Source organism: Zonotrichia leucophrys, chromosome 17 (assembly GCF_028769735.1).
Source record: "Zonotrichia leucophrys gambelii isolate GWCS_2022_RI chromosome 17, RI_Zleu_2.0, whole genome shotgun sequence".
NCBI lineage: Eukaryota > Metazoa > Chordata > Aves > Passeriformes > Passerellidae > Zonotrichia > Zonotrichia leucophrys.
Genome location: NC_088186.1, coordinates 5,505,156 through 5,526,945, shown reverse-complemented (window position 1 = coordinate 5,526,945; position 21,790 = coordinate 5,505,156). Strand labels below are relative to the sequence as shown.

The 21,790-nt window shown below is 44.3% G+C and overlaps 3 protein-coding genes across 3 annotated transcripts in view; 2 read left to right on the top strand and 1 right to left on the bottom strand.

Annotated features, from left to right (window-relative positions):
- The first annotated feature begins 4,634 nt into the window (after positions 1–4,634).
- Positions 4,635–11,783, top strand: PHYHD1 (phytanoyl-CoA dioxygenase domain containing 1). The gene is made up of 11 exons (XM_064727382.1): positions 4,635–4,758; positions 5,559–5,717; positions 6,185–6,260; positions 6,392–6,439; positions 7,796–7,851; positions 8,032–8,094; positions 8,194–8,215; positions 8,572–8,700; positions 9,242–9,358; positions 9,479–9,605; positions 9,781–11,783. Exons 1-11 carry the CDS (start codon positions 4,639–4,641, stop codon positions 9,824–9,826), a joined length of 963 nt encoding a protein of 320 aa, XP_064583452.1. The 5' UTR covers positions 4,635–4,638; the 3' UTR covers positions 9,827–11,783.
- A 79-nt stretch (positions 11,784–11,862) lies between these two features.
- On the bottom strand, positions 11,863–17,124 carry DOLK (dolichol kinase). Its single transcript, XM_064727381.1, has 2 exons — positions 16,917–17,124; positions 11,863–14,319 (listed from the first exon to the last, which is right to left on the bottom strand). The coding sequence occupies exon 2, from the start codon at positions 14,206–14,208 to the stop codon at positions 12,637–12,639; it is 1,572 nt and encodes a 523-aa protein (XP_064583451.1). The 5' UTR covers positions 14,209–14,319; positions 16,917–17,124; the 3' UTR covers positions 11,863–12,636.
- The window catches only part of NUP188 (nucleoporin 188), a 26,112-nt gene continuing 21,358 nt past the window's right edge, over positions 17,037–21,790 (top strand). Inside the window, exons 1-7 of the mRNA XM_064727380.1 lie at positions 17,037–17,086; positions 18,936–18,990; positions 19,563–19,636; positions 19,855–19,939; positions 20,563–20,643; positions 21,052–21,096; positions 21,645–21,737. Of these exons, the coding sequence (XP_064583450.1) occupies positions 17,061–17,086; positions 18,936–18,990; positions 19,563–19,636; positions 19,855–19,939; positions 20,563–20,643; positions 21,052–21,096; positions 21,645–21,737 (459 nt within the window). The 5' untranslated portion in view covers positions 17,037–17,060. The remainder of the gene's footprint in view (positions 17,087–18,935; positions 18,991–19,562; positions 19,637–19,854; positions 19,940–20,562; positions 20,644–21,051; positions 21,097–21,644; positions 21,738–21,790) is intronic.

The window sequence follows — 21,790 nt, the reverse complement described above, 5'->3', positions numbered from 1 at the left end:
CTGACACTGTGCACTGGAATGTTAGCTGAAGTTGTTCTGTGTTTCAGATTACTTTCTGATTTTGTTATTTGATCCCCAGTTAATTTAGCAGCTGGAAGTATTTTACTCTGTCAGTCTGAGTGGTTAAATAGCTGTTACAGATATCTTTCATGATGTGCTGTTCTTTCATATTAATTGTCACTTCTTTTTAATAGCCTACCTCATTTTTTATTTTTTCTTATTACCATTTATACACTCTATTTAGCTCACTCCATTTTAATTAAAGTTCTTGGTCTTCATTACTGTAAATAGTATTAAGTGGCTTTCTGTTGCTGAACCACATGAAGTCCTCTTCTTTCTTTTTTTTTCCCCCTCTTAAACAATTGATTCCAGGAATTTTGAGAACAATAACATCCTTTACAGAGGATGAGTTATCTGGAAAAAAAGTTTCAAATTTTATTGATTCTTAGGCTGTGACATTATTTCCTTTCCTTACCTCTTTTCCTGCTTTAGAATGGAACTCGCATGGTTTGAGTTCTTTGGATTTTTAAATGTTTTTTCAGTCCTCCTTCAGGGAAGGAGTAACTTTTTCCCCCTCATCAGTAGCTGTGCCTTCTCTATAGATCTGTTAATGTGACATCTCCCCAGAGGCACTTGCTCTCCCTGGAGTGTGTTTGTAGCAGTGCCTGCCTGAAGCCAACTCATCCCTTGGATTCTTTTTCTTTCAACCCTGGAGGGATTTCCTGACTTGTGGGGTGATTTCTCACTGCCAGACAATTCTGTCCTACTGTAAAGCAGAGTCACCTGCTCTGAAGGTCACCTAAGGTAAGGCTGTGGGGATGCTGACAAGGAAATTATTGCTTAAACTTCACTTTTAAAGTTTTTCTTCCATTTTAACCCTACTCTTTGGCCACAGTGGATAATGTACTTTTCCCAAGCATGTGCCAAAAGTGAATGAGTTTTCTGTCCTACCTCATTCTAACAGTGTACAAAGCACAACTGGAATGGGGCAGGATTATTAAAGTTTAATTTAGACCCTTCTCCCTCCAGCTGTGGGTTAATATTAAACTGCTTTGGGAGTATGAAATCCTCCAGGAAGCTCAAATCCAAAATCCAGTTTCCAAAGTAGCAGCACTTGAATTGCTGGACCCCAATGGCAAAGGTCAGCTTCGTGTGAGTTCACACAAAGGCTTAATTTAGGATTCCTGGAATTTTCCATCCCTTCCTCCATTTCCTTTAAAGGAATTTTATTTGACAATGGAAGAGTTTTTCTGGAGGAGGTTTAATGAGAAGGGGGCTACTGAGCCTGAGTCATCTTTACAGCTGACACATGTGTCCATTTCAATAACTCATGGCTTAAACATGGTTCACTCCCATTGTGTAAATGCACGAGCAGGGCTGTGGTTTGGCATCTGGGACCCGAAACTTGGTGTAACATTTCAGAATCATGACATTCACTTTGTGTGTGGGATTGTTTGGGCAGCTGAGCAACAGCACCTTCCCCATGAGCACTGAGGGCTGCTCTTGCTTGCTCTGAAAGACTTGTACAACTGGACACTTCACCAGAATAAAAGTTTTAATTTGCATTTTCTTTCTATGTCTGCATTCTTTGGTGTTTCCTGTCTATGAAGGCATTCAGCCTTCCATGATGTCACTTTTCAAAAGACAGATGTTAATAATTGCAGCTATTGTGTGGGATTATTGGGTTCTTTTGCTCATTACAAAAGTCCTAGTGGGTTATGACAATCCTCTATGAATTAAGTAGATGTATAAAAAAGAGGTATTGCTCTGTGCCAAGCTGGGGCTGTGTCACAGATTTCACTGTCACTTTACAAGTGTCCAAAACAGTTTCTGTTTCTGAATTTAAGGCTGTTGCCATAGGAATTGTCTTCAGATTGGTAAATTATTTCAGTTCCTGCCTTCCCCATGGGCTCCTTAACTAGAAATGCTGGTAGATAGTGTCTTTCCCAATTCATGAAGTGTTACAGAGAATCAGCCTGTGACTTGCAAAGAAAATTTGAGTGTCTGTGCAGCTCTTTTATTGTAGAAAGGTGTTTCTCTTGAGTTTTGCCTTCCCTCAATTCCTTTGTCTGTGACTACTTGACCACAGTGACATTGGCCCCACTTCAGACAGAGAACATAAGCAGGCTTTGAAACAGGTAAGTGAGAGTTCCTAACGCTGCTTTTTGATGAGTTTTAATGAAATGCAAGACTGAACCCCAAGAAAGAAGAGGACAAAGTGTCCCTTGTTATCTAAGGCTCACCTGGACCTCAGCTCCTTTTGGCTGCTTTACCTTTTGGAGGACTCACCTGGTCTTTGAGGAGCTGAGGAAATCATGCTTCCTTTGCTCCTTGTTTCTCATTAAATATTCTCTCACTTGTTGCTGATCAGAGGCTTCAGGAGAGGTGAGGTGGTCCAGGGGAAGATTTTCCTCCTTGAAAACCCTGGCAGCTCCACAGCAGCAGCTTAGGTGTGAGTGCTGAGCTGCTTGAGCTGGCTTGGCTTCAACAGGAGCCCTTATTGGGGTAATTGTGCCAGCCCAAAAGGCATTTGAGACACTTGATCTGCACCTTTCCTGCAGACATGGGCTGGGCTTTGGCAGCCTCCAATGGAGCTTGCCACAAGTTTTCTTGCAGAGCTGGCAGGAGAAAATGTTGAGTCTGCAAAAAGAGCTCTTGGAGGAGGAGGAAGGAAAGGAAAAGGAGCCATTTCCCAGTTTTGTCTGAGTACTGTCAACCTTTCTGTGTAAAATTATGGGGAGAGAAGGCTTTACAATGGTGGCATCCTTCTCTTTGACTTTTTTTGGGCATTGTGTGGCCAGAGTGGTGTTCCTCTTGCTGGAAACGTCTTTCTGAGCCTCAAAATAGGGGCATGGCTGGAACAGGAGGACTCCTAAGGACAACAGATAAGGAGAGCTGCTCCTGGAACCAGGATGGGTTTTATCTCCTGGTAGCTGCTGCATTGTTTGCTGTGATCTGCTGTTTATATTGCTCAAAACATGGAACATGGTGTTTCCATGGAACAGGAAAGCTGTGGTTTGCTGCTGTGGCATGAACCAAAGCAGCCTCTGGAGTCATGGTGTGTGTAAGGAGGGGAGTGGAGAGGGTGACGTGATGAGCTGCTGGTGAAACCACCCTGTGTGGGAATGAGGAGGATGTGACACCACGGTGACACCACGGTGACGGAGGAGAGGGCCTGGGGAGTGCCTGGGAGTGTTTCCAGGAGTGTTTCTGCAGGATTGCTGCCTCCTGGGGAGGGCTGAGGTGGCTCACACAATCAACTTGCAGGCAGCAGCCTACAGCTGCTTTTTCCCCACTGGTCATGCATCTTCCACTCCATCACTTGGTGAGAGTGTGTTAAGAGGAAGGAGGAAATACCGGAATATTTTCTTGAGCTTTGCACCATTGGAGACTGATTTTTTTTTATTCTTTTTTTCCCCCCTTTCCAGGTTTGTAGTCCAGTGATTAAAGTCTCTGGTAGAATTCAGCTTTTTAAACTAAAAGCCTTTTAAACTAAAATCCTTCCCTCTTGGAGGGATTTCTCCTGTGCCCCTTCTGTCTGTGTTGCTTAACTCTCATCCCTGAACTCGAAATCTTCCTGAATTCATATCCTTCTGTGTACAAGGAAAAGCCTGAAAAAAGTTAAACCCCTAATTTCCTCTTTATTAAAAAAAAGAAAAGTTTTAGTAAGATGCGGAGGGATTTTATCCACAATTCCCTTACAGAACAGAACACTTTTGTTTTTAAACAACTTCTCTTTAAATGGATTTTCAGCTGCTAGGATGTAAACACTTTGCTGTGAGCATTTTGCATTCCTTCCTTTTGCTGGGTTTTCCTTTGGCTGGCCGTGTGATGCAAGAACACGCCCCCACGGTGTTATTTTTGAGAAGTGCTGCTCCGAGGGTGTTTTCGGTGTTTCCTGTAGGAGCCAAACACGTTTTCTTCTAGAGACAAAAACCTTCCCCAGGGATTCCCGGTGGGAGGGATGTGTTGGCTGGGAGCGCCACCGCTGGGCTGGCAGCTGTTCCTTCCTCCCTCTCTGCCTTTCACACCCACTTTCTGCATTTTTGCTCTCTGGTTTGAACTTTGGGTGGATTTGGCTTTACTTATTTGTAAATATTACATGGACTTCTGGAGCTGCAGGACCGTGAACAGAGCGAGTGAGTGTGTAAATTACTAATAGCAGAAGTATTCTCTATGTGGGAATAGCACTTTACCACATTTTAGTCTGTTTGTCACCTCCTGGGCTGGGGAGCCCTTTCAGGGGATATGCTGAAGTGCTGGCAGGACTCACTGACTAAGCAAAAAGGGCTCTGTAAGACCTTGAATCAGTACTTTAAATTTGTTCCAAGACATCTTGATCTTTTCTTCACACTTGAATCTTATTTAACCCCCCTTATCTTACTTACTCCTGTGATTTAACTGCCCTATTTTTAAATCTGGGTTATTAATTAAAAGTGATTCCTCCTTGGAGCTCAGATGTTCATCAAGTCTGGGAGTGCACTTAAATAGAAAATTTTTGTGTGCTTTGTTATCACCAAGAGCCAAAGCAACACTGTGAACTCCTGAATATCCCTGCCAGCAGCAAAGAACTGGCAACAGGGACAAAAATCCTTGAGCTGTGCAAGAGTCCAGCTGCCCAGTGCTGGCTTTTATCACATGCTGGACAAGGATCACGTGGAGAGGCGGGGAGTCAGCGCTGCAGAGCCCAGGTGGCACCGTGTGCTGGTCTGGGAGCTCCTGCCCATGGCATCCGTGAGCCAGCAGCAGATCCAGCAGGTAAGGAGCTGCTCTGCAGGGAGGGAGCGTGCCCAGAGTGCAGGCAGTGTGTGAGACAGAGTCCCTGCTGGTTAACCTGGCAGCAGGTCTAGCCAAAATCTGCTTTACAAACACTTTATATTCTCCTCAGCTTCTCTTACATTAATTTTAGTGTGTGAGTGTCGTGGCTACAGACTCTTCTGGGGGCAGCTTGTCCCACAGAGCTCTTGGAGGGATTTCTCCTGTGCCCCTTCTGTCTGTGTTGCTCAGATCTCATCCCTGAACTCGAAATCTTCCTGGCAAAGGATAATCTCCAGGGTATTCTATATAAAGAAGCTGAGTTCACTGCCAGCAGAGTTCATTTTGTATTGTGTAGTGAACTGTGAGAAATCACCCAGGGATTTTTTTTTCCTTAGAGAGAACAAAGCTTTCCAGCTTGTAAAGGAATCTCATTCTGATTTGGCACACAGGCACGACTGCCCTGTTTGTGTTAGTGGGCCTGGTAGTTTACCAGCTGCTGGTTACAGGCATTAGATAAGATATCCTTGAGCCACAAAAGGCTCTAGTGATGAGATCTTCTGTGTTCTGTGGAGACTGAGAGATTGAAATAGATTGTTCTTAGCTGTTTGGAATTTCAGCCTCTTAATTAATCGTTTGCAAGAAAAACCCCTACTGAAATTAAAAATTAAGAAGGTGCTGCCTTGCAGCAGAGCTGGAGCTGGGATGCTTTTCACCCTCTAAAGGGCCGGAACTGCTTTCCCTTGCTTTGTGCTGCTTCCCCCGAGGACTGTGGGGGAGAGCAGTCACCCCTTCTCTTCCAGTTCCACAAGGATGGTTTCCTTGTCCTGGAGCAGTTTTTCAGCGCAGAGGAGTGTGACAGCATGAGGAGGCAGATCCAGAGGATCGTGGAGGAGATGGAGGTGCCCCCTCACTGCCGCACCGCCTTCTCCACCCGGGAGGAGGAGCAGCTCCGGGAGCAGGTACCGACACGGGCTGGGAAAAGGCAAATTGCTGATTGTTCACTCTGGGGAGCATGCACATAACACCGGGAGAGGAATTTGCTCTCCAGCTTTCTACAAATGTTTGCTGGGGTCTTATCAGGAGTCTTATCAATGTGAGGCTCAGCTGTGCTTTCAACCCATGGTGGCCGCAAGCAGCTCTCACAGATCACTTTGTACATGTACTGCAGACAGAAAACTGGGTATTTTGCAGGCAGCTAGCAAAATAAAAGCGAGGGTGACCTCTATGTGAGAGGTTCTTGTAAAGCCTTGATCAGCACAAAGACATGTAGTGTTTTGGAAAGCCTTTTTCTGAGTGATTTTTCACTGTGTTTTGTTTATGCTACACCTTGGTGGGAAAAAGATGCAGGTGAGTGTTAATGCTTTGATTGAAAGTTCATTTATGTTTTTACAAAGGTGCTGTCTTTACTGAGCTCTTATCCCTGCAGGGCAGCTCGGATTATTTCCTCACCAGTGGAGACAAGATTAGATTCTTCTTTGAGAAAGGTGTTTTGGATGAGAAAGGTAAGCCCTGCAATGAGTTAGTTACACAGAGGGGATGGGAAAAGGCTGAGTGAGGGATCAGGGGCCAATTTCCTGATCAAGGAATGATTCCTGCTTTTCAGACAATGTTAAATTATGGTTTTGTTTTGTAGGTAACTTTCTAATTCCAAAGGAGAGGTCCGTCAGCAAGATTGGCCATGGTATGTTTAAAGGATGAGTTTGGAGAGGGATGGACAGAAGAGATGTGGTTTTCAGAAATGAGGATTTTTCCAGACCTATTCACTGTACAAAACTGTCTCTGCAGTTCTCTCCATGCTGCCCCTTGCTCTCTGCTCTCAGAGGACTGGATCTTCTGTTCCAGTCCTTTTCAAAAACCCTTTCTCAGAGGTTTTTCAGTGATGAATAGCTCAGAGTCACTGACATGAGAAAGTTTGGACTTCAGCCCTTGGCTCTTTTATGTAACAGATTTGCTCTAAAAATTTACCACCTGAGACTGGTGACATTCAGTACAGACCAAACTCTCTCCTATGACCTGTGCCATGCTGGGTTGCTGATATTGAAGCTGCCCTCCCTCCTGTGGTGTCACCAACACCTTTTCTTTACCCTTACTGGTCTGTTTGACCTATTTATTCTCTCCCAGTTCCTGGATTAGCATTTTGGTCCCTTTTGTTTTCCAACAATACATGGAAAATGAGAGCAGGATTCCCTGTGCCTGCAAACATGAACTTTGCTCAGAGTAAACTTCACTGTAGTTGGAAATTCAGTGCTGAGAGTTCTTTTTCTTTGGTTTTCTCAGAAAAAAACCTTCTCCTCTTCCCAGGCCTGCTGCCATTCTGTCACACTTCAGCTTTTCCTCAGGGGAAGTGAAAACAACTGTAGGTTCCCGCTGACCCAGCAACTTCACAATTCAAAAACCTACTGTAGTCTTATTTCTGTAATTACTCCTTTTGGTCAAGTGTCATCCCTTGCCTGAGAGCAGCTCCTGCTGGACCTGAGCATGTGTCCTGATGGCAGATCTGATCAGGATGAGCTGGAGGCACAACTCTGAGTCTTTGCTTTGTGAATTTGTCAGAGCTGGGTTGTAGCAAGAGTCTGCACAAACACTCTGCCCTGCTGGCTGGGGCTCTCTGAAGGGCACCAAAGATGAGCTCTAGCTCCTTTTTGCAGTACTTCACTTTTCTGGTAGGTCTTAAGAGGTGTGTTTTTAACTGAAGAATTCACCCATATGCCTCAGGGTCGTGTGTAATGGTTGTCACTTGTGTAATATTATATTGAATCACATAATACTCCATTTTATTCACTCTGTTGTACACTGGCTTTTATGTGTGTGCAGTTTGTGGCCAGGGAGTGATTATATTTATGGTCTTTAATGATGTTTGTACAACCTGTAAGTGTCCTATCACCTTAGGTGTGATAAATCACATTTGTCCATCTTGGAAGGAATAAAAATTTCTGGCTGCAATTTATCCTGCTTGGCTGTGGTGTCTGCAGCTCATCACTGAGAGCTGTTCCCTTCTCCTTCTGAAATCTTGTCTGAGCTTTTTCTTTCCCCTTAGCTCTACATGCTTATGATCCTGTCTTCAAGCAAATCACCCACTCCCCCAAGGTGCAGGTGAGCTGTTATTGCTTCCTAGAATGCCTTGAGGAAAAAAAAAATTGCAGAGTAGTTAATTTTTTGTTTTCTACACTCCCAGGGGGAGTAATTTTGTCAGTGAAAGGAAATTTAAATATCTCCAAAGAATAATGCTAAATAGTGTGCAGAGAACATAAATCTTGGAAAATTTTCTTGCAGGAACTGGGCAGAAAACTAGGCCTTGAGAGACCAGTAGTTGTGCAGAGCATGTATATCTTCAAGGTACAGTAATTCAAGTTGTCTTGTCACTCAAGAAATAAAACCCTGTTAAGTGGGAAGCTGTGAAATTCTTCACACATCACTTTTTATTTTTCTTTGCAGCAACCTGGCATTGGTGGTGAAGGTGAGATTTGTGTTATCTCTATATCACACTGCAGATAATGCTCCTTTAGGAAAGGAATATTACCAGGGAAAAGGCTCAGAATCAGACTTAAACCTGTGGGTTTGGCAGTCCAAACCTTCTTAAAATAACCTTTGAAATCCATATTTTTTCTGAAAAGTTTCTACATCATATGCAGCTTGAACAAAGAGCTGTTTTTACATTTGCAGCAGGCTAAAAGGTGGGATTTTAATGTAAGATTTAATGTGAGTGATAGATGGGTGGGCAGGGGAGGGCTCTGAGTCAGGAGATGCAACCCTGAAGTCCTTCTAGAGGAACTGAATCCCATTACAGACCCCAATGAGAGTCTCTTCTTGCAGTGACACCACACCAGGACGCCACCTTCCTGCACACAGAGCCCCTGGGCAGGGTCCTGGGGTTCTGGATTGCCCTGGAAGATGCCACTCAGGAGAATGGCTGCTTGTGGTTCATCCCTGGCTCTCACAAAAGTAAGAGCATGTGTCTGACCACTGCTGGTCACCAGCACAGTTCTGCTTTTCCCCACCTCCCGAGCACACAGGGCAGCTTTGAACTTCTGCTCACCCTAAGCATTCACTCAGTGAGTGTAATCATAATGCTCTTCAGATTTTAAGCTACTCATTCCTCAAATCCTGGAGTCAGTTGTCCTCAAACCATGGTTTATGATCCTATAGAAAGCACAAATGGGCCAAAGGTTGGTTTTGCTTAAGTGTGTGACTATTTGTGTTCCTAAGGGTCTGTTGCAATGCACAGAAGGGGCCAAAAAGGGAAACAAAAGGCAGCTGTTTTCTCTGTTTCTGCCACAAAAAAATTCCTAAATCCTAAAAAGGAAAATCCTGAATCTCTAATTAATGAAAAAGACCCCACCCAAATTACTAAGGAAAGTGTGAATACAGCAATAATAAAGTTCCTATCATTGCCAAGAGAAATCACTGCTATTGTTCCTTTGCTGTTGCAGAATGTAGCCAGGTGTTTCATTTTTGTGTGTTTGCCTTTTCTGTGGATTTGCAGATGGGATTAGCAGGAGGATGGTCCGTGCAGCTTCAGGTGCCTCAACGTGTGTGGAGTTTGTAGGCTCAGAGCCAGCCTATGATGACAAACAGTTCCTACCTCTGCCCATAAGGAAAGGTACAAACAGCCCCAAATTCACAGCTCAACAAAACACAGGGGAGCTAAAATCATATTTTAATCATATTCCCTCCCACTGGAAAGCCAGAGTTCAGCAGTCCAGGTGATTGTTCCCCACAGGTGGGCTCATCCTCATCCATGGCGAGGTTGTCCATAAGAGTGAACTCAACAGCTCGGAGTCCTCTCGCCACGCGTTCACCTTCCACGTGATGGAAGCCAAGGGCACCACCTGGAGCAAGGAGAACTGGTAAGGTTGTGATCCTCACCAGTGGCTGAGGAAACTGAAGCCTTTCCAGTGCTACAGTTGGATAACTGGTGGGGGTCTTGCCTGTAGAGTTTGTGCCTCAGCTGGTGTTGATTTTGTACCTGCAGAACTGGAATAGCCTCTGAAGTTTTGCTTTTTCCTCTTCTTTTCTCCCTAGGCTCCAGCCAACTCCTGAACTGCCTTTTCCATCACTCTACACTTGAAGTTGGTGACTGGCTTGTGGAGTCAATAGCTGATCAATATTCCTGATTGTTCATTCACGGTCTCTGTAAAAACAACCTTCATTAGATCAGCTCTCAATGTTAATTTATCCTCCTCCTCAAAACCAGGACCATTATCACAGCCCAAAACTGCACAGACAGAAGCTTCTACTGCAGCAGGAGCCCTGCCAGTGTGAGAGTGCTCACCCAGTTCTTTTGGTAAGGAAACACCTTCAGTCTTGAGAACAAACCAGTTAAGACCATTGCACCTTGACTGGGACCACTTACCAAATATTTCTCCTTGCAGATACTCAGTATTTTCTTGTGTTTAAGAGCTTAAGTGCATTTCTTGCCTGGTTGACTCCAGCAATGCAGGTGAACATGTTGTGGGGAGAAGTTTGATTTTTCACCCCTAGTTTTCTGTCTTATTGTTGGAATAACATTGATTTAAAACAATTTTGTTGTGGGTGAAATGAAGCAAGAGGTGTGCTTTTTATAGTCAGTCTTCTAAATTATCCTGGCAGACAGTAGCTGAGTGTTTTGTCACTGAGTGTGATTAAAAATACAACAATTTTTAAAGATTCATGTTGAAATGATGGAAACAAAGAACCTCAATCAAACTCTTTACACTTAAATAAAAAGATAAAAAATCTTCTTTTCATCTCCATCATCTTTTCTTTGAGGAAGACCCAGTGTCTCCTTCCAACTGATGGGGACAGTGCTAAATTGTCTGGTGAGCAGCTGGAATTCTCAGTATGCACAAGAATAACTTCTATCCCCAAAACCTCACCAAACCCAAACCAACTTATAGCAAGGAATGTTTGGAAATGCAAGCTACATCCCAGTCTGTACCTGAACTGAGCAGAAGCTGTGTAGGTGTGATTTCACCAGCACTGGTGCAGTGGCAGCCCTGAGGCAGGAGCCCAGTGTCACCAGTGCAGGGATTATATCAGAGAAACCCTAAGGCTGCTGAGGGTACAGTGAACCCAAATCTTACTGACTCATCCCTTTCAAAAGTAAATTGGGGAGCTGGGTCATGGCAACAGCAGGAGCACTGAATGCAAAGTTTCTGCATTCAAATCTACCTTTCCTAGTTTGTTTGAAAGTTGGAAGCAGGGTGGAAGGAAAGTAAATTTCTCTACCTCTGGTGTAATTTATGACATCAGTGGTGAAGGCTGTGGCTTGTGACAGAAGCAACTCAAGTTTTGTTTGTGTCTTTCCATGAGAGGAGTTAATAATTTAGAATTCTGCTGAGGAGGGATAATTTGTACTGACTTGCACCACTACCTGCAGTGTGCAAAACCATCTACTTCAAGTGCATAAATAAAAAAAAATCTGGATTGATTGGCAGCATTTCCTGTTAAATGTGAAGGAAACAGCCTAGCAGTTACTGAGTTGAGTTTCCTACAGAATATCTGACAATTTACTGTGTTTGTAACCAGCTGTGGCACCCTCAGGAAAAGCAGCACCAAATCCCAGGAGCCTTTCCCAGGCAGGAGGATGAATTGGGCAATGCTGCTTCTCAGCTATTCCAGTCCTGGCTTGTTGCAGGGACACAGAAAGTTGGATCCTGGAGCCAATTCTGCTGACTCAGGCACTGGTTTCACCCCTCCCCTGGTCTTATGCTCCCTCCCAACATCTCAGAGAGCTACAGGCCTGCAGGACAATGTTGTGAAAGGTACCTTGGACTTCCCCCAGACTGTTCCCAAAAGTGAATTAAAAAAGGGTCAGAAGTGAACTTCATGATGCAAACTAGAAGCCTGGGATGACAAACTCCTGCTTGGACACATCCCTGGAGACAAGAAGGACACTTGGGTTTTGTTCTAATGGACACAGGGCAAACCAGTGAGAAGAGAATGTTGATACAGAAGGGTTTCATACATAGAAATGAAGTGGGGTGTTTTTTGGCCACAAAATAGTAGCTATAATTCTAATTAAATGGATGGAATTCAGTAGCTTTAGTCAATTTGTTGATAGAAGCACTTTTATACATTATTTGATGAAACATCTGGCTGAAAAAATGGAAAAGTAGGAAAGTGTAATAGTAGAAAATTTTATTGACTTCAACAGATTTTCTGCTTTCAGGAGTAATGTGTAATTAGTTTTAGCTGTGACTTTGCTTATTTCCACCCCCCCCCATATTCCCTCCTAATTATTTTGGAAATTAAATCTTGAGAAAGATAAAACATTTTTCTTGCTGAAGCAAACTTCAGGGCTAAAGATTCACTGTTCTTATTAGTGTGGTGTGGAATGAGCAGTGTCTGACATCCCCAAACCTTCACCCTGGAGGGTGTTTGTGCATCATGGTGTGGTTTTGGCTCTTGCTGATGAGGACTGGACACTTGTGCCTGGTTCCTGTGCCCCCCCCTTGTTATCAAACATGCTTTACATCGTGCTTGTACAGAAATGAGAGTTCACACATCAAACACAAGACACAGGACTCAGTACAGAAAACAAGGTACAGTACAGAGGTAGCAACATCAGAGAGACCTGCTTGTTTATTTTGTCCTCTCTAATTGACTTACCTCTTCTTCCTCTGCTTCCCTTGGGTACCCAGAAGAAACTTAAACTGGATTATTAAACACAAGTGCTGTTTTTATCAGTCATGTTTGTTGTTGTTAGAACATAAATCTGTCTATTTTCCATGGGTAAAAACAAGACTAAATCAAAACCTTTATTTTAAATAAGTCTTTTTCATTTGTGGTTTCAACAATTTTCTCTGCTGTACCAAAACATCATCTTTGAGCTTCCATTAAAGTGCATTTTCTAGTACCTTTCTCTAGGAAGGGAGAAAACTGTGCCTGGAAGTGCTTCTATGCCATGAGCATGATCTGGAGGTAGAGAGGCAACAGCAGATTATCAATCTGAGTAGTGTAAGCTTCCAAAAGAGAAACCAAACTCACAGATGCCAGAATCCAGGCATAGCTGGAGTTGAGATTCACACTGCTGTCAAAGATCAGAATGAGAGCCACAGCAATGATCTGGGCAAAAATAGCTGTCATTGTCCCTTCAAAGGTCTTCTTTGTTCCTGGCCATTTGATTTCCCCCATTGTACTGCCAAAAACAGAGGCAATGGTGTCTCCCACCCCCACTGCCAACACCCCAGAGTAGGGGACCAGCGCTCCTGCCCCAGGCAAGCTGCCTTTAGGAGCACAAGATCTGGGAAACAACCACACTGGGAGGGACATGCCAAGGAGGAGGTAAATATGAGTCAAGATTAGAGGTCCACTGTCTCTTTCATCCAAGAAGAGAGAGAGCAAATGCCTCAGGGTTTGTCCAAAAGGTTTGATCCTGAAGTACCGCACGTACTCTAAGAAGACAAACACGGCCAGACACAGCACTGCAGCAACGTAGAGGAGCTGGCGGTCATAAATGAGGCCAGGAACATAAGTGGCTACAACAATGAAGTGGAAATATTTCCTGGTTATGGTTGAGGCCTGGTGTTTTTTAGATTCGGATGATCTCTTGGCGTTCTGGTAGAAAACCACCCCACACGCTGAGGCAGCCAAGCAAGTCCAATACCCAAGGAGGTAAAGTCTTGTCTGTGTCTGAAACAGAAACTGGAGCAGCCAGAACAGAGGGTTCCTCTGGATCAGTCGGTACAGCCAAGGCATGATGACCCCCAAGCCTAACACTGCTGTCATCATGTGGAAAAACATGGAGGAGATCCACGTGGCCGAATCCATGAAAGTGAAGAGCACAGTGAAAAAAAGACCCAGAAGAACAACTCCAACAACTGCTACCAGGAGGAAGAAGTCAATGGGATCCCCTCTGCCCTCGACTACATTCAGTGAGCGTTTAATGAGCTGATTGAGAACAAAACTCACACCTCCGAGAACCAGCAGCGCTTCCCCAGGAGTGAAACACCGAGGCAACAAGTACAGCAAGATCATACTGAGGTAGACAAAAATGAGCAGCACTTCCAGAACCTCTATCACCTCTGAGACAGTCAAGGAATGTTTCATGGTGTAGATAATCACGCTGCCAGCAACACCAGTCAGGATGCAGGTGTTGGTTGGCACGGGTTTGGTGATGCCCACCGCCAGGACGGACAGGAAGAGCGCCAGCAGCATTCCCGTGGAGGCCACCACGACGCCGAAGCGCTCGAAGTACACCATGCCGGCGGCCCTGCACCTCTCCTTCATCACCACCCCCAGCAGGGGGATGACCATGCTGGCGGGCAGGAGGCCGCTGTTGGCCGCCCCTCGGAACTGGAACACGGCCCCCCCCTGCTGCAGCAGCCGGTCCCACTTGAACTGGGCGTAGAAGGCCTGCAGGGCCAGGGCCAGGGCGCACCACGAGAAGCGGTCCCAGACCACGGCGTGCACCGACAGCACCACCCCGAACACCAGCAGGGACTCCACCAGCACGGCCTTGTCCAGCATGGTGCCAGCCCAGCCTGCCTCAGCTTGCAGAATCTCAGCAGGCCTGCTGTGCTCAGTTGTCCATTAGGAAGAATTACGTAGGAAGAATTCCCTTCCGTGCTACTGCAATTGCTATGAAAAAAACCAACAAATAATTAAAGCAACTACTTGGACAGCTGAAGTGTTTGCACAGCTGTCACAGACATATTTTATGAAAAATCCTTTTGCTAGGATCCTTTTTCTCCTGAGAAGCTGAGAGGCCTCAGAAACGAAATTATATAATATATTATTATATATTATAATATATAATTATTATATATTATAATTATATTATTATAGAAATATATTATATAAATATATTAATAAATATAACAAATATATACTATAATATACTATAATACACTATAATATAATATAGCATAATATAATATAATATAATATAATATAATATAATATAATATAATATAATATAATATAATATAATATAATAATATATTACATATATTATATTACATTATAATGTCATAATCATATTTATATATTTTATACAATTTATATAATAATTATATAATTATATTTAATCATAGATATTCCATAACATATTATATACTATATATTATATAATATGTAATATTACAATTATAATATTACAATTGTAATATTATATATTATAATTATGTAATAAATAATATTACAATTATAATATATAATATTACAATTTATATATTTTAATATAATCTATATATAATGATAATGATATAATGATATAAAATAATATCTATTATAACTATTTTATGATATTATAATATATTATTATATATTATATAATAATTATCTGCTGCTGTGAAATGTGACAGCTGTATCTTTGATTCGTCCTATGTGGTTGTTTTTAATCACAGTCCAGTTGTCTTAGACTCTCTGATCAGTCACAAGATTTTTTTATCATTCCTTTCCTTTCTCTCCCTTGCTCGCTTTCTGATGAAATCCTTCCTTCTATTTTTTTACTAGAGTTTTTGTATATAATATATATAATAAAATAATAAATCAGCCTTCTGAAACAGGGAGTCAAGATGCTTGTCTCTTCCCTCATCCTGGGACCCCTGCAAACACCACCACACACAGCTCTTTGGTTCTTAAAGTCAATTTAAACTGATAATTGTGTGCCAATTGCTAATGTCAAAACATAGATGATTAAAAATAAACAAAACTGAGGTGAATGGATTATGCACTTCACCTTCTCTGAGTGAAGGCTCACAGCTCACTGACAGCTGCCTGCAAAACAAACTTTCCTTTAAACTTTTGGACTGGAAGATAAGCAGTTGAGATAATCAGCAGCAAGCACATTTACTTTGTTAGGTTAAATCTCATCTCCTTCACAGAATTGTGGGCATTGACAACATTGTGCAATTCCCACCAGCATTTATTGCTTTCTGGCAGCCTTGATTTCTCTATGGATACAGAATTTGATAATCAGCCATATGTAAACCTCTGCCATTACACTGGCACCTCTTCTGGGGTCTTTGAAGGTCTCAGGTTCTTTGTTTCTGTTGGAAATTTTATCCTTTCTGGCCCACCCTTAAGCTGATTAGCAGCAAAGTCTTACTAAATTCTGCTCCCCGAGTCTCACTGCCAATCCAGCTCCCTCACGGAAAGCCAGAAGTTTATTTAAGGTTCTCTTTTGGGTTTTCAGCTTGCATTGAATGGTGACACCAGATTACAAAGCTGACAAAGTAACAGCAATATTACTGAGGAACTATCACAGTTTGTACTGTCAAACATCCTTAGACTGTGTGTCTGCATTGTTTAGATATTTATGACTTTCTACTGAAAACTTAATTATTGATAGATTGCTTTTTGGCATCCTTATTCATATAGCCTGAAATACTTGATTGCCAAACAGCTTCATTACATGCACTGTTGCTACACAGCTCCTTCAGGCCAAATGTAATCTTTTGTCATTGCAATTAATTTTTAAACAGGAGAAGAATTAATCATACAGTCAATACACAGAACTGGTCTGGGCAATATCTACCTCCAACTCCCTGCTGTTTCTGAGAACTGGGGAGGGGGAAGCCTAAGGCTTATTTGAGAAGAAGCAGAGCAAATGCCACCTGCCAAGCAGGGACCGAGTCCTCCTACTCAGTCTGGCCACCTTAGCATTGCCCCGCAGCTCCGCTATCACTGGCACGGACACTTCCCTGCCAGGGTGCCAGAATTTCACCCTGCCAGAGGCGGTGCTGCAGCAGCTCTGAATGTTTACACCTGACAATCTGCAACGCGATGTATTTCACTGCTGAGTTATTTCGTTTTCTTGTGCCTGCCGCAATCCCCTCCTCCGCACGTCCTTTCGGGTAATGTGGGGCTCCTCGGCCCCGCCGCTCTCAGCAGCGAACGGGACCCGCACCGAGCGATTGCTGCCCGGCTCAGGCTCCGCATCCCGGCTGCTCAGGGCAGGGAAGCTTCCCACTGACGTGCTGCCAAACATCCGGCAGCCCTGGCCTCGCTGCAGCCCCTGCCTGCTCCCTTTCCTCCCCAAGCCCCCGCAGCGCTGTGGGCGCCCTTTAACCCGCGGGCTGCCCGCGCCCTGTCCCCCTCAGCCGCGACACCCACAGCCCAGCCTCCGCTACTGGGAACGCCATCCGCCGCGGGCGGTGCCGGAGGCGCTCCCGGGTGATTCCCGGTTCCAGCGCGAAGCTGCGGCCCCGCCCCGGAGCCCAACGCGCACCCACCTCGCAGGACGCCGCCATCTTGCCGCGCCGCCTGTCACATGACCCAGCTGTGAGGGCGTGTCCGGGGCGTGGCCTGTGCGGCACCACGTGACACCGGCGTGGTGGAGGGAGCCGGCCCCTGGGTCACGTGACAACGGAGCGAAGATGGCGGCGGGCGGGCTGAGCGCGAGGTGCGGGGCCGGGGCCGCTGGGGTGGAGGGAACGCGGGGGCAGCGTGGGGGAGCCCCCGGCTCTCGCTGCGGGCGGATCCCGCTCCGCGGGACCGGGAGCCGGGAGGGGCCGGCGGGGAGGGGGCGCAGCGCGGGGCCGGGAGGTTTTAACTGCGGCGGGGCGCGCGCCGGTCTGGCCCCGCCCCCGCCTCGCGCGCGCGGTGAGGCCCCGCCCCCCGGGCTGGGGGAGCCTCAGGGAGCCTGTGGGACCCTCAGGGAGCCCCGGCTCAGACACCGCAGTGCCGAGAGACTGCCGGCATTTTGTGGTTCTTTAATTCTGCCGTGCGGGATCAGAGCTGGGCAGCGCTCCCTGGAGCCGTTGCTTTGGCGGGGCCGGGGCTCGGTCCGCGCTCCCTTCGCGGAGGTGCCCGACGGGCGCTCGGCCCTTCCCTGAGGCGAGGGGCGCGCCAGGGCCGGCTGCGCCTCCCGCGCGGCTCCTGCGACGTGCGAGTCAAATCCACACGTGGAAATGTGTAACGGAAACGATTTCATGAATCCCGTGTTCAGTGATCATCTTAGTTCGGTGGTTTCGTATCTCCAGAGCACGTTTTTTGTCATTTATTACAACACTTTTATGTTCTGGAGTTTCCCTAGTGTCTAATTTTTATTAAATTAGTGACACCACTGTTACTTGTGGTCGTGTACAGAGAGCTTTCCTTCCTTAGCTGTATTGAAGCCTTATTAATGAGGGGACAACAAACCTCGGTCTGTTTTATTCCCAGAGGGGATTGTGAAGGAGTGAGAAGTAGGTGGGCTGGCGTTGCTAGGCTGAGACTCGGATTTGACAATAAGTGAAAGAAACTGTGCACGATAAATAAATGCAATGATCTGACATGATCACCGAACCTGGGATTGATTCAATAGCTTCTTTCACATTACTGTTCAATTCTTGGTAAAATTCTGGGCCTTTGGGTGCTCTGTGTGGCTGGAGAGGTTCCTGGCAGAGAAGTGCACACAACCATTGAGGAACGAGCAGGGAGAAATTATACTGATGGGTGTGCTGCAAATAACAGGTGTTGTCATTAAGTGTCACCACATGGCAGAAGTCACAGATGACTTTCACTGCCACAGTGAGTTATTTTAATAATGTTATTCTAAAAATAAGGCAATGAGTGTTCTTGTGTAGACAGTCTTTGTGTGGGGAGTTGGGGTGTTTAAATACTCATTTGTAATGTGCTGCTAACAAGTCATAGTTTATTTAAATGAAATATTCCTTTTGGCAAATATCTTTTCTCTGGGGTGTTCTAGGGAGACTTTTTGAATGCATGTACCAGGGTCAGGGTGTGATCTGTAAATTCTTGTAGTGCAGGTTGGCTTTTCTTCAGAGTTCTCATGAAGAAATGAGAAGCTGAGTGTAAATATTCTGGTGCCTGTGTAAAGATGGTGCAGTTTTTCACCTCATACTCTTTTATGCTCTGCTTAGAGTGGAGGATGAAACTGATGGAAAACTTTGTTTGAAGGAGAGCATTGGATGTAGCAATAGAATACTGCTTTATGCTTTCATTTTCTTCTGAGGAGCCTGAAATGTTCAGATAGCAAAATTGAGCAGGTAGCCTGATATCAATGTGAAGCTTTGATGTGAATTCACAGGTCTTGCTGTGTCAGTTGTCACCCTCCCTGGGTTTTTCCTTGGTTTTTCTAGGACAACTGAAGCTCATTAGCTAAAAGCTAATGCTCCTTAAATCACTTTTCTCACACTGTAGTGTCATTTGCTGCAAGTTAATTGCAGGTTTGAAAAGTGTAAGCTAAATGGAAGGCTGGAATAACATTAATCATTAAAATCCTCTCCACCTTTTCCTTGTGTTTGCAGGAGCAGCAGAGAATTATGGACAATTCTGCTGGGCAGATCAGCTTTAAGAGAACCAGTAAGTTCATTCCCTGCAGAGCAGGTTTGGCCATCCCTTCCTGGGCTCCATGGCCAAACACATCATTTGTTCATCTCTTTGAATATTAGTGAAAATATTTTCTGCTGCTCTTCCTTCTTTCTCACTGTGATTTTTGTTCCCATACCTCTGCTACTTGTTTATTCTTCCACTGTTTGTTTGCAGCTGCTGCATGAGCTGCCTGGAAGGGTGTATGGAAAAGGTGCTTCCTTTTCTGGAGTGGGCACAAGTGCTGCTGCCTGGATTGCCCTGGGGTGTTCATGTGTGGTACAGCTGCTGCCTTATTTTGAGGGCTGGAGCTTGTGCTTTCAAGAATTTGCCCAGAATTTGGGAATCCAAATGTTTCTAAACCCAGTCCATTGCCTCCCTTTTCCCCACCTCCCCAGGAATGGGCAGTGCCCTGTTCAGTTCTGCATCTGGAATTATTCTGACCCCTTGTGTTGTTCCTGCCTCTTTGTGCTGCTGGAATTTCTTTGTTTTGCTGAAGTTTAACAGCTCTAATATGTGGTAATGACTTTGAGGAGTCTGTTCAGTGGTGTTTGGTTCTGTTTTAGGCCCAGATTGCTGCAGAGTTGAACAAGCACTGGCAGAGGCTGTTAGAGGGACTGTCCTACTACAAACCACCAAGGTACAGTCACTGCCTGATTTTAGATTAATCTCTAATGTGGAGTTTCCTAGCAAGTAAAGAAAGGTTACAGAATATTGTATGAAATATTGAAAGGTCACTGAGGAAAAAGCAAATGTTCAGTTTAAACTGATAGAGTGGAGAACTTTGAAATTATGCCTATTTAATTTTCTCCTTGAGATTGCTGCCTTTTTAATGACTGAAATTTCTTTTCGCTTTAGTACCACTTCAGCAGAAAAAATTAAAGCTGATAAAGATGTTGCTGCTCCACTAAAAGAGTTGGGTCTGAGAGTCAGCAAGTTTTTGGTGAGTGAAACTGCTCTTGGATTATTTTTTATCCCTGGAATGCATTGTTACAGGATTCTGACACTGAAGTAACCTTTGTGATGTTGAGTAGAGAGAAACATAAGGTCCTTTCAGTTCAAAGTAACCTAAAGGATGTTGAAGTTCATGTTGAGGCTCTAGGTCAGACTTCAGAGTGATGAGTGACTTTGAGATGCTGTGGTTTTCTTGGTTTGTTCAGCAGCAGCCACCTGCTGTGGGTCTGAGCTGGGTTCTTCCAGCAAAACTGCTCAGCTAAAAAACTGATATCCCTTAAATCACTTGCCTTATTTGACAATCCTCTCAATTTACCTGCCAGGTTCTGTTTCTTTAAGCCAGAAGTTTAGAGGTCAGTGGCTGGTGGTACCTTTGTTTAAATGACTGATGCTCCTTTAGCTGAAGTTTAACTGCAGCTCAGTGACATTAAAGCTGGTATTTGGATTTAAAAGAAGTGCTGATTAAAGCATCTGCCTGGTGCAAAAATATTCTTTTGGTGTATTATTTGTTTTGATGATAAGAGCTGCTTGAGTATTTGGAGAGAATCTTAATCTTCAATAAATTCAGCTGCCTTTTATTGATTTCAGATCATTTATCTTTCTTTTGTTCAGGGTCTGGATGAAGAGCAGAGTGTGCAGTTGTTACAATCTTATCTTCAAGAGGATTACAGAGGAACAAGAGACTCCTTGAAGGTCCATTGCTCCCATTTATGTTCTATTGACTCCACATCTTTCCTTAATCACAGTTGTTTTTTGATGCAAATGGTCACATGTGAATCCTAGTTCTGACTGGGAAATGGCTTTGTAGCTTTTCTTCTCTGGAGCTGCATCCAGGCTTATCTCTTCCTTCTTGGATCTCTGCAGGAACTCAGCTCCTCTCTCTGTCACAGGAATGCAGGAAAGCTCCAGATTTGTGAATGAGAGTGGAGCTGAAAAATAAATACATAGTTAAAAATGAGTGTTTTGACTTTGTGCTTTTGGAATCTGTCTTTCCAAATTAAAGAAAATTTGTCTTTTATTTGTTTTTGTAATTTTGTGAACATATATTTTGTCAGTAGGTATTTCTCCAGAAGTTATTTTTTTGTCATATTTTGTTTACAGACAGTTCTTCAGGATGAAAGGCAGAGTCAGGCTCTGATGCTGAAGGTTAGTCATTTCCATTTGTATTTTCTGGGGAAAAATCTGTTGGCAGCAAACCTACTTTATTTCTGTGGAAAATCTTGAAATAATTGAAGTATTCCTTCATATAAAGGATGGCTTTTAGAAGGGGCTTCTGAAATTGAGGGATGTGCATGTAGACTTGAAGAGGAAGACTAGAAATGCAGTTTTAGGCTTGACATTAGGGAATTGAGCTGGGTAGATGTAAACTGCCATATTTTCCAAAGCTTGCAGATTTGTGTGTCATGACAAGATTGATGATCATTTCTGACAGAGGGTAATAGGGGTAAAAATTTCCAAGTTTGCTCATTTAACAGTGTAATTATAGACCTGTCGTTATGGCAGTGCTTGATTGAGTTCTGTAACATTTTTTAAGTCTTGGTTATTCTCCCCAAATTCAGAACTGCTCAGTTGAAATTCCATCTGTAATAACTCTGTATTCCTGTGGTGAAGGCCTTGGCAGTGGTTGGGAGAGGGAGGTGGCAGGGCCTTGGGCACTGTGCCAGGTTGGTGTTGGTGACACTTTACATTCACAGCTCGCTGACTACTACTACGAGGAGAGGATCTGCATCCTGCGCTGCGTCCTCCACCTGCTCATCTACTTCCAGGACGAGAGACACCCTTACACAGTGAGTGCAGGACGTGATGCCATTGGAACAGGCTAAATGTGGGAGCTGGGGGG

What these genes read in the sequence shown, in the direction of transcription:
- DOLK (XM_064727381.1), bottom strand. Translation starts at nt 14,208, where the DNA reads ATGCTGGACAAGGCCGTGCTGGTGGAGTCCCTGCTGGTGTTCGGGGTG.
- PHYHD1 (XM_064727382.1), top strand. Translation starts at nt 4,639, where the DNA reads ATGCTGGACAAGGATCACGTGGAGAGGCGGGGAGTCAGCGCTGCAGAG. An exon ending in AGAGCATGTATATCTTCAAG is followed by an intron (nt 8,095 to 8,193) that starts GTACAGTAATTC and finishes TTTTCTTTGCAG; the next exon opens with CAACCTGGCATTGGTGGTGA. An exon ending in ACCTCTGCCCATAAGGAAAG is followed by an intron (nt 9,359 to 9,478) that starts GTACAAACAGCC and finishes TGTTCCCCACAG; the next exon opens with GTGGGCTCATCCTCATCCAT.